This window comes from Borostomias antarcticus (assembly GCF_949987555.1).
Source record: "Borostomias antarcticus genome assembly, chromosome: 1".
Classification (NCBI taxonomy): domain Eukaryota; kingdom Metazoa; phylum Chordata; class Actinopteri; order Stomiiformes; family Stomiidae; genus Borostomias; species Borostomias antarcticus.
Window position 1 is genome coordinate 55,813,975 of NC_140234.1, and position 15,790 is coordinate 55,829,764.

General features: G+C 51.2%; 1 protein-coding gene across 3 annotated transcripts; it reads right to left on the reverse strand.

The window, feature by feature from the left end:
- Nucleotides 1–417: 417 nt before the first annotated feature.
- LOC311315087 (RNA-binding protein Nova-1-like) lies at nucleotides 418–15,530 on the reverse strand (the record flags this gene model as incomplete). 3 transcript variants are annotated; one of them, XM_084445688.1, is made up of 4 exons in its annotated part: nucleotides 418–1,443; nucleotides 3,118–3,284; nucleotides 8,985–9,128; nucleotides 15,368–15,530. In XM_084445688.1, 4 exons carry the CDS (start codon nucleotides 15,528–15,530, stop codon nucleotides 418–420), a joined length of 1,500 nt encoding a protein of 499 aa, XP_084301814.1. The 3 variants fall into 3 exon arrangements, with proteins under 3 accessions (XP_084301814.1, XP_084301813.1, XP_084301812.1); XM_084445687.1 differs by having other exon boundaries at nucleotides 418–1,503; nucleotides 15,368–15,527; XM_084445686.1 differs by having other exon boundaries at nucleotides 418–1,518; nucleotides 15,368–15,527.
- Nucleotides 15,531–15,790: the final 260 nt, after the last annotated feature.

A 15,790-nucleotide genomic window follows, 5' to 3' on the forward strand; every position in this document is an offset into this window, starting at 1 on the left:
AAAAAGTAGAGAAACCCAAAGAAGGAAAGCCGTAAGCGAACCCAGCTATGAGGTTTTGAACGAGGGCGGAATCGCGTGGCCTCACCCCTATCAGGTCTGCAGCTTGGCAGTGGACCAGTTCAGCTTTACTCTGATCACCGTCATCAAAAGGACTCGACACTTTTTAAAAAACATCAGGACTTCAGTCCCTAAAAACACATTCACATTTCACACACACTTATCTTGGTTTTTCTCTCCCCTCCCCCTCCTTTATGAACCTCTCTTTTAATACTGAAATATTGAACGGATATTTGGACATTTCTTTTGTTTTTTTGTAACTTTTTTTTTAGTTTTTTTTTTTACTCCATGACCCTCTTGATTCCCATCTCCCTCTGTCTCCATCCTTCTCCTCTCTCTCTCTCTTCCGTTGTCTTCCCGTTAGCCCACCTTCTGTGGGTTGGTGGCGCGGACGCCCTGCTCGTACGTGATCCGCTGGCTGATCAGATACTGCGCGGCTTGCGTCGCCGCCGGCGACCCCGTTATGGTAACTTTACGGTTCCGCGTTCCCGGTATGAACTCTCCCTTTTTGGAGATCTGGATCCTGGCGCCCGTCAGCTCCTGGTACTCCACCAGCGTCTTCCCTCCCTTCCCCAAGATGGCGCCCACCAGGTTCTCCGGCACGGCGATCTCCACCACGTCCTTGGCCCCGCCCCCGTCCCCCATTTTCTCCGCGGCCAGCAGCGAGGACGCCATCAGCGGGGACGAGGCATTCAGGTAGCCGTTGGAGGCCCCAGTGGCGGCGGCCAGCGATCCCAGGGAGAAGCCGCCCAGGCCGGCCACGGGGTGGGCGCTCCCGGAGGCGTCGCTGGCGTAGGAGGCCAGGAGGTTGGCGGCGGCGGCGGCGGCGGGGTTGGCGCTAGCCGCCACGGCGGCCAGGACCCCGGAGGCGGCGGCGGGGTTGAGGCCCAGGCCCAGCGTGTTGGTGTTGTAGCCGTAGCTCGCCAGCGTGTTGAGGGCGGAGGTGATGGCCAGCAGGTCGTTGCCGGAGAAGCTGGACATGGCGGCGGGGAAAGCGCCCATCCCGGCCAGGCCGGCCTGACCCAGGAGGCTGGAGGCCGTGGCGGCGGCGGCGGCCGCGGCGTTGGGCATGACCTCGGCCGAGTTGGCGTACGGGGAGCCGGTGGGGTTGGAGTTGGCCACGGGGCCCGAGATGTTGGAGTAGGAGATGTTCAGGCAGCTGCTGCTCTGCGGGTCCTCCTGGACCTTCTGGACGATGATCTCCACCGCCTTGCGGTTCTGCTCCGGCTCGCCGCTGATGGTGACCACGCGCTCCTGCAGGTTGATGCCCTCGGGCTTCTGGGACAGCTGGACCCAGGCGCCGCTCTGCTCCATCACCGCCTTGACCGTGGCGCCGCCCTTACCGATGATCAGACCCGCCGTACTGTTGGGCACGATGAGCTTGGCCTGAGAGGGAGAGAGAGAGAGGGAGGAGAGGGAGGGGGAGAGAGGGAGAGAGGGAGAGGGGTCGAAAGGTAGGAATGATAGAGAGAGAGAGAGAGACATAAGCAGAGACCAGGAGGGAGGGAGGAAAGATGAGATGCGGAGAGAGAGAGAGAGAGAGAGAGCACATGACGGAGGGTGAGAGATTTAAAAGGAGGAATGAGAGACAGACAGACCCCGCTGTCCCTGAGCGTCCCTCAGCGTCCGGCCGGCTGGTTAATCCCAGGGGTTAGACTGCAGCTGCCGCCCCGCTCTGCTCCCCTGACCGCCCCGGGGCCCTAACATCCCCCCGACCTCCCGCCAACCTCCCCCCGACCTCCCCCCGACCTCCCCCCGACATCCCGCCGACATCCCGCCGACATCCCCCCTGACCACCCGGGGCCCTCACATCCCCCCGACCTCTCCCCAACATTCCCCCGACATCCCCCCGACATCCCCCCAACATCCCCCCGACATCCCCCCGACATCCCCCCGACATCCCCTCCGACATCCCCCCTACATCCCCCCGACATCCCCCCTACATCACCCCGACACCCCCCCCGACATCCCCCCGACATCCCCCCGACATCCCCCCTACATCCCCCCGACATCCCCCCTACATCACCCCGACACCCCCCCCGACATCCCCCCGACATCCCCCCGACATCCTCCCTACATCACCCCGACACCCCCCCCGACATCCCCCCTACATCACCCCGACATCCCCCCTACATCCCCTCCGACATCCCCCCTACATCCCCCGACACCCCCCCCGACATCCCCCCTACATCACCCCGACACCCCCCCCGACATCCCCCCTACATCACCCCGACACCCCCCCCGACATCCCCCCTACATCACCCCGACACCCCCCCCGACATCCCCCCGACATCCCCCCTACATCCCCCCGACATCCCCCCTGACCACCCGGGGCCCTCACATCCCCCCAACATCCCCCCAACATCCCCCCGACATCCCCCCGACCCGCCTGGCCCAGACCGCCAGCAAGACTGACCTCCGAGAGAGGCGGTCTGCCAGGGATAGTGTAACTGGGATCCCACCAAATCCCCACTACACGACCCCACAACATTTACCATTCACCTCACACGGTAGCTAACGAGATAAGCGTATGTTAGCTTGATAGACGTGCGCTGTAGCGTTGACTACGTCCTATCTTAGTGTCGCTCTTTGTTATGTATACAAAACAAGGAGAAGCAGCGTTCAGTTTTTATGCTCCACATATCTGGAACAAACTTCCAGAAAACTGCAAGTCTGCTGCAACTCTCAGTTCTTTTAAATCAAGACTGAAGACTTTTCTTTCCGTGTCTCAACTGTTTGACGCGGTCGGGGTTGACCGCGGTCTATGTCTCACCTGTTTGACGCGGTCGGGGTTGACCGCGGTCTGTGTCTCACCTGTTTGACGCGGTCGGGGTTGACCGCGGTCTGTGTCTCACCTGTTTGACGCGGTCGGGGTTGACCGCGGTCTGTGTCTCACCTGTTTGACGCGGTCGGGGTTGACCGCGGTCTATGTCTCACCTGTTTGACGCGGTCGGGGTTGACCGCGGTCTGTGTCTCACCTGTTTGACGCGGTCGGGGTTGACCGTGGTCTGTGTCTCACCTGTTTGACGCGGTCGGGGTTGACCGCGGTCTGTGTCTCACCTGTTTGACGCGGTCGGGGTTGACCGTGGTCTGCGGTTGCAGTATGCTGACCGGCTCTGACTTCTGGGCGCTCTGGGGCATCTCGCGGACTTTCTCCGCGATGAAGTTGTGTACGCCATTCAGCGCCTCGCCGGTACCCTGTATCAGACACACGCGTTCTGTGGTTCCTGTGTGGGGGGGGGGCAGAGGAGAGGGGGAGATGGTCTCACCACAAAGAACCCTCATCTGCCTGGACACGTTTATGAAAGTGAATGTATCACTTGGACAGCTTTACTGTCATCAGACAACACCGATATGAACATTACATAAAATAAATTCCTCAAGTTTTTTTATTTTATTTTTTACACGTGAGGCGCACAGCTAACGCGCCCCCCCCCACCGCCCCCGGCGCCGTGGGGAGAGAAGGGCACGCAGCTCAAGTAACAATCCCCCAGGGGACAAAGGATTCCTCTTAAATGATGTAACTCTTTTAGAAGCCCGGAATACTAGACGCCTATCTGCACGCTGCTACCTCCTTCTTAGAACTCCACCCCCCCTCCTACCCCCCCCCCCCTCTTCTAGACCCCCCCCTCCCCCCTTCTGGGCCCTACCGGAATTCCGTTGCCATGGTGAAGGAGTCGCGCCGTGGAAACAGGTGATGCAACAGCGCGTCCTTTCTACAGTCTACACGCTTCCCTTTGACTCTCTCTCTTTCTCTCTCCTTTCTTTTCTAAACCCCCCCCCTCTCTCTCTCTCTTTCTCTCTCCTTTTCTAACCCCCCTCTCTCTCTCTCTCTTTCTCTCTTTCCTTTTCTAACCCTCCCTCGCTCCCCCCCCCCCCTCTCTCTCACACACACACATATTCTGCATTTCCCTGGCATATTATCCTTTCAATTAAAACCAAGAATCTGACAATGTTATTACATTTTAAAACACAAACCCACACCTCAGTATAAAAACGTACTACTTTTAAAGAGACAAGCTTACGTAACAACAGTATTACATGCACAGTTTTCCCATGGAAAGGGCAGAACTTTCCTACTCACAGCCCAACTCTAGGGAGATAGATTAGTCTCGTATCACAGGCCAGCTGGTGAAGACTGGCCTGATGGTTTCTGGGTAACACCGTTCCACTCCGGCCAAACACTGTTTGTGTTCTTCCCTCCACTAATGCGACTCCAGCTCCTCTTACAGGATTGGCTGACACACATCTACCCTACAAGCACCTGTCAATTTTCAGGAATTGTCTATCAGAGTTATCAAAACACAGAGGCCCACTTCTGGAAACACTCCAAGGTGTGCTCAAAGTGGCGTTGAGTTTCTCCAAACGCTGACCTTTGGCCACTTCCTTTACCCAAGCTCCTATTGGGCGACAGAAATATACGTGATTATTCCCAACTAAATCAGAATCGGCTAGCCTTCGTATGACATACCACCGCGTGTGTCGCAACGCATTTCATGTCCAACTACTTGAAATGGACATGAATGAAGTCCACCGTCTCATAGGAATTGCAAGAAGAGAGATTCTGTTATGTAGTATAGATATATGGTTGTCCCCGGGTCCAAGTGTTGCATTCTGGGTTATGTAGGCCTGCTTGTGCCTCAGAGTGCTGCAATGCATTGAGGATCGAGGCTCTGAAGAACTCCAAAAGGTCGCTCCCGGACGATCTCGGTGGGACTGAAGTTCTTCATGACCTAGGATGTACTAGACAGCATCTAGAACGAGCTAGGAGTACTAGACAGCATCTAGAACGAGCTAGAAGTACTAGACAGCATCTAGAACGAGCTAGGAGTACTAGACAGCATCTAGAACGAGCTAGAAGTACTAGACAGCATCTAGAACGAGCTAGTAGTACTAGACAGCATCTAGAACGAGCTAGGAGTACTAGACAGCATCTAGAACGAGCTAGAAGTACTAGACAGCATCTAGAACGAGCTAGAAGTACTAGACAGCATCTAGAACGAGCTAGAAGTACTAGACAGCATCTAGAACGAGCTAGAAGTACTAGACAGCATCTAGAATGTAGCACCTGATATATGGGTAATAAAGTGAGAGTACCAGTGTCTTTAATCTTGCCGTGTTCTGGCACACAGCGCCCTCTCCCTGGGCAGAATGAAGAAGGACCTTGGTTCTGGAGTCCAGTGGCATCGGTCCAAAGCCTTAGACTGCACTTCTTTAACTATATTAGGGCTCTAAAGTGCTAACAGCTACAGTTCGCTATCTGCGTCTATGGATACTACAATGTATCTCTTCAAAACATTTCATTTCATTGCTTAACTTTGTTAACCCAGTTCTTTTCGATGGAGTCACCTCTCCCAAACTGTGAGGGTGAGGTCACACATTGTGCTTTTCAGCTAAGAGAAAACATTAGGCCCATACTTCTATGACATCATAACTATTTTATCTGTCAACCCAGAGCAGGGAGTAACTCTATATGCATGCTTGAAGCAAGGAGTCTGCAGTTTGGGTTCTGGAGTTCAAAACTTTATCTGCAGCTGCTGGGAACTCTTGTGTGTGTGTGTGCGCGCGTGTGTGTGTGCGTGCGTGTGTGTACAGTATGGGGAGTTGGGGGTTGCTAGCCATGCGAGGTATTAGTAAGGATCTGATCAAATGACGAGGAGGGGGTGGGGCCTGTGCGTTGCTAGGCAAACATGCAAACAGATGTCTGGAGGGACAGCTCATGTAATCTGGCCGAAAAGTATCCCAACTATCAGGAACAGGCACTACGGGAACACGGAGAGACACGGAGAGAGAGAGATAGAGAGACCAGAAACGTGGCGTGAGAGCGGTTTTGAGCCCAGCCTGGGCGGGGTCATGTCCCAGAGAGAGAGAGAGAGAGAGAGAGAGAGAGAGAGAGATTGAAACAGGCTATTTCTGGGCGACCCCCCCCCCCCCATGCTCTCACACACAATCATGCATCATCCGCACCCTCCGCTACCTCCCGGCCCCGGCCCTCCGTGGCCCCGCGCCTCACCCTGACGGACGGCTGAACAGGAGGGGGGGTCCTCCGGGATTGCTGAGCAGATGTGTGTGTGTGTGTGTGTGTGTGTGGGGGGGGGGTCTGAGTGCTGCTCTCCTACAGTGTCATTGTTCTGTGGGCGGTGGAGAGAGGGGTGAGTGCCGACCGCAGCAGGGAGCTGAGGACTAAGGACTGTGGACAGACTGGACATGTCTCTGGTATAAAAACAGGTCTCTGGTATAAAAACAGGTCTCTGGTATAAAGAACAAGTGTCTTGTATAAAGAACAGGTATCTGGTATAAAAACAGGTCTCTGGTACAAAGAACAAGTGTCTTGTATAAAGAACAGGTCTCTGGTATAAGAACAGGTCTCTGGTATAAAGAACAGGTCTCTGGTATAAGAACAGGTCTCTGGTATAAGAACAGGTCTCTGGTATAAGAACAGGTCTCTGGTATAATAACAGGTCTCTGGTATAAAGAACAGGTCTCTGGTATAAGAACAGGTCTCTGATCTAAAGAACAGGTATCTGGTATAAGAACAGGTCTCTGGTCTAAAGAACAGGTCTCTGGTATAAGACCAGGTCTCTGGTATAAGAACAGGTCTCTGGTATAAGAACAGGTCTCTGGTATAAGAACAGGTCTATAAAGAACAGGTCTCTGGTCTTAAGAACAGGTCTCTGGTATAAGAACAGGTCTCTGGTATAAGACCAGGTCTCTGGTATAAGAACAGGTCTCTGGTATAAGAACAGGTCTATAAAGAACAGGTCTCTGGTATAAGAACAGGTCTCTGGTCTTAAGAACAGGTCTCTGGTATAAGAACAGGTCTCTGGTTTAAAGAACAGGTCTCTGGTATAAGAACAGGTCTCTGGTTTAAAGAACAGGTCTCTGGTATAAAACACAGGTCTCTGGTCTAAAGAACAGCATAAAACCACTTCAACCCTCCGGAACATTCTAATCCACTCAGGGTTGCACACACACACACACACACACACACACACACACACACACACACACACACACACACACACACAGCCAGTTATTTTCAGAAAGGATTACGTATCATCAATGAAAAACAAAACCCCATATAGGATTAAAATACGGAACATGGTGGAACAGATAAGACTGCTCCCAATTAGTTTTATTCTATTCGACTCCTCACTGAAAATAACAGGTGCTAACTTGGCTCACAGGTGCAAATGCTTGATGAGTGGTCCTGGGTGTTCGTGGGGGATAGCATAGCGTATACGTGTGCTTCTGATCCCCCCCGGACACAGAGTTCTAGCCCACTGCACGGCGTAGTGGTTTAATTTTACTTCGGTGGGCCATAGCGCCACCCAATCACATCGTTGCCAGTACCCTGTCCCTCCACTCCTCTCCTCACTCATCGGGATAATGGCGGTCGGACGGGCCGAGCAGGTGCTGGCCTATCAACACATCTCTGACCCAAACGGAGGACGACCACACATTCTCCCTACTAGGACAAAACAAACGCTACAACAATGTACCAAGCTTCAACGGTATCGCATCATATTTGTTGATTTAACCTTGGATACGCCAGGGGATATGTTTTTGGACGGAGAAGAACAGAAGAGATATCTAATGGATACTCCCTCCAAAAAACGTTGATTGTAGTTCTATTTCGTGGCCAAAATTCAGTCGTTTTCTGCCAAGGTTCAGTCACGGTGCAATACATCACACCTCATTCCCATTAAGAACAACAGGCTGTCTCTCAGTGTGGCATAGTTTAATACGGGCCTTATAAAAGCTTTATTTCAACATAAAAAATCCTATATCAGAAAAAGCTTTCTGGGGACAGACTCCCTTTCACTGAGATGATCCAGATTGCCATTCAAAGGCCAAATTGAGTCTGAGAGCTATCTTCCCTCTTTAATAGTTGATATAATTTGTTGCTTGAGGCCGAGAATTTACTACGAGGCTTATTTGCAAGTATGTAAAGACCGTGTATTAATGCATGCGCTTCTGAGAGCCATGTCTTTAATTTAGGGTGTCACCGATCTCCTCTCTACCGATGATGGGCTGGAACCAGTTTTGAGAAGAACAGCAAAAGCAGGATTATTTAGTTCTGATGAGTTATCACAGGAGACATCTGGACCTAATCAGCGGCGAGCGGCGCGACACCTGGTACGTTCCCGCCGGTCCAGATTCCCTCTGAGGCTTGAAGGACGAACACCCAGAATCCTCTCTCGCAGGTGCTTCTGTTATCCAGGACAAGACGCTTCATCTCAGCGGCAGGCCAACAAAGGCAGAGCCGTGACCTCCATCGGGAAGTGGTCGTTGGAAAGACACAAGCTTCATCAACGAACACGGTACTATACTATACGTACTATATATGTACTAGAAGACCCGAGCGTCTGGAGCTACTGGAAGACTTTGCTTTTTGTTTTTTACATTACATGAGACAGTGTTGCTCTCCGTCTTTGAGTAAAATGGCAGCCAGACAGCTAAAGGAGGAAATTGATTAAATACAGTTCTCGCATTGTACTAGAATGAAGAATGATTGCTCTTCAGGGGAACACAGGCACAGAAATTGGATGGGCTCCCTGCAAAGAGTGCCGCCAAATTAAAAGAAAAATTGCTCATAGCTTTAAATGCGGACACTGAGTCAATACTAGCTGAAGCATCTGCATGAGTCTACTGTTCTACTGTTCTACTGTTCTTGTAGGAGATTCAAGATGGAACTGGTTGGGCTCCCAAGTTGGGGCATTCCATTTTGCGGTAAAAAAGATGGGGTTCTGTTTATTCCCCTCTCTCTCTTTCACACACACACACACACACACACACACACACTCTAGCTAGTGTTGGTACTGTATATGAGAAGGTGAATGACCATAGAGTACAGTGAGGGTCAGGTGGACTCCTCCTGTAGCGTACCTGTGTGGACGGTGAGCGGCCGAGCAGAGCGCTCTTACCTGGGTAGAAGTCTTTGGATTTGGACAGCTTGATGGTGGCTCCGGTCTCTTTTTGCAGCTGTACAATGGTCTGTCCGCCCTTGCCAATTATAGATCCGGCTGCATAGCTTGGGATCAGCACCTTCAGAAAGTACTCGCCCTCCTCTGGGGGGGGGAGAGAGACAGAGGGTCAGCTTGTCTGGAAGACCTACACATCATATACACCCATTTAGAAGCACAACAGGCCAACACGTCCGCAAACCACGACACCCTCTACGCATTCCTTCAACCGGGTCGAATGATTCATAAACGGAATGTCACGGAACGTTCACAAGCGTGTTACATGTCTTCTCGACCAAACCCCTTTGGTTGAGGTCAAGTGTCTAGAAGAGGGGGGGGGTCATTTCGAGTGTGATTCTCGTGTCCTACACGGCCCCGGATTTTATCCGAGTTTGGTGACACGTTTTGTGTTCTGTCCCAGATTTCCTGTAGAGTAAACGATGACCTCCTTTCTAGTTTGCAGAGGTCTAATTTTAACTGTATCCTTTTCAGAATCCTCTGACTGAATATCGAATTTAAGGTTTAAATCAAGCCAGGCCCTGCATTAAGAAGCAGCCGTTTATCTGAGAGATCTAAAAAAACAAATTTATGTGTAGACTGCATGACGTAGAAGCCAGCGTTACTCACAGATAACTATGTAGGACACGTAAACCTGTAATATGCTTGAGGTACACAACATCCCACAGTGTGATCCAGTCTAATGAAGGGATGTGATTAGAGCATATGGGACGCAAATCCCTCTGATTTGTGCGGCGTGGAACTGCCAAGACTCCCAGTCTCCTCCATTTCAGAAGGGCTTTTCAGTGGCTTAGTTCGCAGTGGCTTGTGAACCGTCCGCGACTGACAGCTCTTCGTCTCAGAAGAGGCCTGAAGGTCTGTTTTCCTGAACCCTGTCGGTCGACGGAGATCTCCTCGCTCACACGTGCGGCCGGTTAATCAAGACTTCGTCACCTCCGCAGTGACCAGGGTCCGAAACGCGGCCCGACAGAGTGACACCGGTGCTAATCCAGACACAACCAACCAAGCCCACAGTGGGGTTGGACACAGAACTAATTATGGAAAATGCACTCAACACTGCAGTGTACTACCCAACGCATTACTAATCCAACACCAAAACCCAGAAAATCCATGATGAGATAACGGTTAAACATTTTAACAGATGGCATTTATTTGAGTTGGGTACTTGAAAATAGTCACAGGCGTTAAACATCGTTTTTTTCCCCATCCGTGTTCCCATAGAATGATGTCACTCAGGGAGCTCTCTAGCCCCAATAGCATAAAGGGTGACGTCACTCACTCTGAGCATGAACGCTAAAGGACCTATTGATTCATATCAAAATGATAAAACCTTTACTACGCACACACACACGCCACCGCAAAGACGAACACCAAAAAGGTTTCTGGTAGCGGGTTCGAACGCCATAGGGTCTGTGAGTGTGTCGTTGTTTCTGTAGCCTCATGCAGAAGGGTGAGGGGATGATGTGGTGAGGGGATGATGTGGTGGGTGGGTTGGGAGGCGGGGAGGATGGATGAGGTCTGCAACGCTTAGATCGCTCTGCTGCCGGGGGCCAAGCCTGACTGACCTTCTGTCGCGCTCATTAGATCGCCATCATAATGAACATGGCACTGTGGCATGCTGGGATATCGCAGGCGGGCCACATGTCACTCCTGCCCAGAACACCATCAGAAGCCCCTCGTGTTCCGTTTGGCGCTTGGTCGCTTGGCGTGAAAAGACCATCTATGGTTCTGACCCGTTACCACGATGCGGCGGTTCTTTCTCAAATCGCTCGGGTTCCTCGGTTCGGAGAACGGACCCGGGTTGGGGGACACACATCGTGACGGATGCTGCGTTTAAATGAAATCGTCTGTGGTCTTTTCACGCCGAGCGACGAAACCCCGAACGCAACACGAGGAAAAACATCCCTCATCTTCATAGGAAAACGTCTGTCAACTTCAAAACACCGTCAATGTGTCTCTTGTTAGTCGTACCAATCAATGACGAAGCTTTTTCAATTACATCAGTTTTGCCCCTGGAAATCAGACAGAACCCGTTCTGATGGCGTCAGACCCTGACAATAACCCTATTCCTTCATACGAGCCCCATTTCTGTGCCATTTTTATACTGATAACAGTCACCCTCTCCTATTCAAGAATGACAATATTGCGAATGACAGTAAGTGACCTTGGTAAAAAACCCACGATTGAGACACTGATTGTATTCACGGTGCGTTTGACGAATCAGAGGACAGGTATGACCAAGGCTGCTCGAACAGGCCGACGTGAACAATAGAAATTGAAAGAGTGGAAATGTCCTCTATAAGACTTGTTGGCAGGCGTACGTAACCACCGCCTGCATCTCTTCAACCGGACCCACAGCCAGCAGCCCGAGCAACGCGCCGAGACCCCCTCCGCTACCCTCGGAGCGTGCGTTCACTGTCATTAGTCAATAATGGATTCTCTCCCAGTGTCGGGAGTCACAGTAGCAGGTTTGGCGTCATGTGGTAGGGTAAACATGACAATCTGTTGCTGCAACCAGCCAGGGGGACTGGGAGACTGTGGGCACGCTGGGGACATGAGCCTGCCAGCGGGGGGGGACACGTCCGTCCAAACCCCCCCCCTGTCCCGCGCCGGAGGGACGGCTCGACCGAGGGACACGGTCACCGAGCCAAACGTGTTTAGTGAAGTCACTCAAGGGGGGTGGGTCAGGAGGAAATGCCTTGTGACCGTCCCCCCTCCCCCTCACAAGCCTCCCAATACCCACTCTGCATTTCAATAGACCAACCTGCCACTGACAGGCAGGAAGGACGACGGAACAAAACGGACGATTATGAACCCGTGGCGATTTAGGGGCGAAACGCAACACAGCGGCAGAGTTCCAGCACGACAGATCAATCAACAAGTCAGACTTAAAAAAAAAAAAGAAAGAAGAGTTTCGGCTCTTACCCATTCTGAGATCTGCTGGTTCAAATCCTCCGTTAGATCTCCATCAACGCCGGGCCACGGTCTCGAAAGCGCACCTTAACGTCGGGCTAGGCATAGGTGCAATGGTGGCGTTGAGGAATGCGACCAGTCAACCTTTTTTCCGCTGAGGTCTAATTCATCAGCGGGAGGAGAAGCGAGGTTTTCAGCGCAGTAGTGTCGCGGCCATGCCTGCTGAAGCTGGCCAGAGCCTCAATTGTCTGAGAAAATGCTAATGCAGCTCTGGGTGTTTCAGAGAAAGACGCCACGCATTGTTCAAGCCTGCGCCGGTTTGAAGGGGAGGGGGTCTCCCCTGCCGCATCAACCTCCTCTCTCTCCTCTCATCCATATTCATCGAGTGGCCCGTCCGTCTGCGGCAGCGTCGCCGACTGACACCTCCGCCGGCCAATCAGCAGCCTCCCCCCCCACCACACACCCCCCCCCACCCGACGCGTCGTACCCCCACACCCCAACGCTCGCCCCCCCCCCCCAAAAAAATTGAATTTTCTCCCCCACTCCGCCTCTTTTGACGCAGCACTATAAAGAATAGCGACCCATTCACTTCCTATTTAGTAGCAAATGACAAAAGGCGGAGCGGGCGCCGTTGAGGCCGGTTGGAAATGCGCGGGGTGACCTTGAGCTACGGTGGGAGAGAGGTGTGTGTGGGGACCCTGTGACTGGATGATGGAGGAGGCGGAGGAGGAGGGGTGAGCCGGCTGTATACCGACCCCCCCTCTTCATCTACCCCCCACCCCCCCCCTACTCTCTCTCCTCTCTCTCCTATACGGCCATGTTGGAGAGGAGAGGAAGAGGGGGGGGGTCATCAACCACTGCAAATGGCAGTGCCGCAGAATGGTGGAGGGGGGGTGACGAAACCAATCACTACGCCTATAAATCTTCTTATAGAGGAAGCACTATCCTACGTGTGTGTGTGTGTGTGTGTGTGTGTGTCGGCGAGTGTGTGTGCGTCCGCATGCGTGTGTGTGCATGTGTGTATAGAGGCTAGGGCTAGTGGCGCTACTCAATAGTAATTTGCAGGGAACTTCACATCCCATTTTCAGGACAAGGCTTTCATTTTCTTGATTGATTTCCGATGTATTTAAGTCGCAGAGCGACCGTGGTGTTGAAGCATCTGGTGGTCTCTCTTCCAGTAAATTCCACCAATAAACCAACCACATTCACTGTGTCGCAAGACCCACTTGTGTACATAAGCATCGCCTCCCTGCTAGCTCCTCACTCTCTCCTTCTCTATCTCTCTCTCTCTCTCTCTGTCTCTCTCCCTTTCTCTCCATCTCTCTCTCTCTCTCCCTCCCTCCCTCCCTCACTCCTCTTCCCAGCCACCTGACAAATTCACAGTCCTCTCACGTCAGATCGCCCTGCAAGGGCACCTGTGTCCTTCTCACACACAAAAAAAAACCTCCACCAGCAGCCAATCTTTCCATTAGCAACATTAGCATGTCATGGCTAATCCTTCAGACCGACGGCCCAACAATAGGGTCTGGGAACGGGGGCGCAATAAACGGCGGAATTAGCCTGAGCGATGGCTTCCCCGTTTCAGAGTCATGACTGAGATGTTCGTTTCTGAGAGAGAGAGAGAGAGAGAGAGAGAGAGAGAGGGAGAGAGAGGGAGAGAGAGAGAGAGAGAGAGGGAGAGAGAGAGGGAGAGAGAGAGAGAGAGAGAGAGAGAGAGAGAGAGGAGCTGTTTATAAAGAGCAGTAGGCTACGTGACCAGGCGTTGACTCTTCACTGTTATGGCAACAGACTGTCATGTTAACGATCAACCGGGCCAATATATCAATATCAAACATTGTCAAGAGGGAGCCTATAAATAAATAATCATGACAATAGTTAGAAGTGGATCGGGCCCTTGTACTTCTACAACCAGGGACGATGATGATTTATAAATGTGTTGTGGTGTGAATAACGCATATGTCAGACAAACTGACAAAGGTATGAAGCGATCAAACGTGGCTAAAACAAGATGAGCTCGATATAGAGAGATTTGTGAGGGTGTTACAGACTGTGTGATGATGTGCACCCTGCTCCATATTATATCACTCAGACATCGTAAGCACTGATATACTATATCACTGTGGACACATCACCTAGGGAACTTCACTTGTAGCCATCACATTGTTAGCCTGTAGCATCTTTCTTACTCAGGTGTAAATGACTCAAAGGCAGACAGATCCAGCTGATACAGATGCTAGGAAGGAAGCTATTCTCCTCTGTCCTGCTATTACCATAGATACTGACATATTAGGTTTATCCCGGCTCTGCTATCACCATAGATGGTGGTCAGACAATGGTCTAGACTAAACATGAAAGGTGTGTGGACAGTAGAACACACTACAGGGGCAATTAATTCCCCCCTTTGACAAATAAAAAGATAGACTGTTTAGCCTTTATGCCTGGTCACCACTATATGTTTATGCCTAATATGTGTCACATTAAATCAAAAGTTTGTGATTCATGTCATTGGAGGAATATTTGAGATTCCATGTGGAAAAAGTAGGCTAACAATGTATGTGCTGTTTTTCACAGTTTATCACATTTAGACATGAGGTGAAATAATAACATCTGGTTGCCAAGCCAGAGCTGTTATGTCCGGATCACGTCAGCTTTCAGAAAGTGACTCAAACACAGACGACTGCAGTTCTAAAGTTGTAGTTTGAGGAATGTCAACAGACACAATATGAGGTGAGGGTGTAGTAATCAGTAAAACAGGGAGGACCGGTTCATTCATTGAACAGCAAGGAAGCATTTCAGTCGTTTGTCTTCCCATGAGCACCCGCATGCACAGGCGTGTGCAGCTTCTCAACTCTATATCCGTTTTTTCCGCCCTCGACGCAAAACGTCATGCATACAGTCCAGATGTGCGGATGAAAGGTTCCTGGGTTCATATCTGTCTGGAGCCAACTAGGACGCCACCACTTTACTCACTTGTTTTCTTTTACACTTAGATTTTGTGCCAGATTTGTTATTTATCATGTAGACTCACTGATATAGGACATGCTTCAGCTATCCATAAGTTATCCAGGAGATTTGAAACTCTATTCTGAACATGATAGTGCCCTCAGAGACCTGGGTGTTTGGTCTGGTCATCTACTAGCCTAGACCTTTCACTGTGTCTGGGGTGCCCAACTAGATGTTACTTTCAATAAATATGTTGTGACAAGCCATATCATTTAGAAAATATTTAGTATATATATATATAGCCTATATATATATCCTACTGCAAAATGTGTAGGCTACAAATATCCAATGGGCTGATGATAGCAAGCTAGGCTAACTGGGCTGTGAAACATGACACACTGTTTGACTTTTGCGCATGAGAGTCACTCGGGTGATAAGGTGCGGGTGAGCAAAGTGCTGCTATCTCTTACCTCCGGTGTTCGTGCGCTTGGTACAGCAGGCCTCCTCCACAGGAGTTTCCAGCGGCCGCTTGCGAGAGTCGGGGAGATCCGACTCCATGTGCGGCTCTTCGCTATGATGGTGAGAATTGGAGAATATCCCGTTTTCTTCCACTGCTTCACCGGCCATCATCATTTTCAGACCAGTTAATAGCCTAATAAATGTCTTATTCCACAGCGCCGTCTCACACCATCACACCGAAAATGAGTTCTCTTGAAATGGTCAAGTTTTCCCCTTTTTGTCCTGAAATGTCTTTACCTTTTCTCTCTCCACCAGCAGCCAGATGACGCGAAACAACCAGCATTCGGTCCGGCTTGTTCTCGACTCGCCTGCTGCTCGCGGAGCGTCACAGTCACTAAGCTAAATATAAAAATCCACTGAGTGAAATGCGCTTC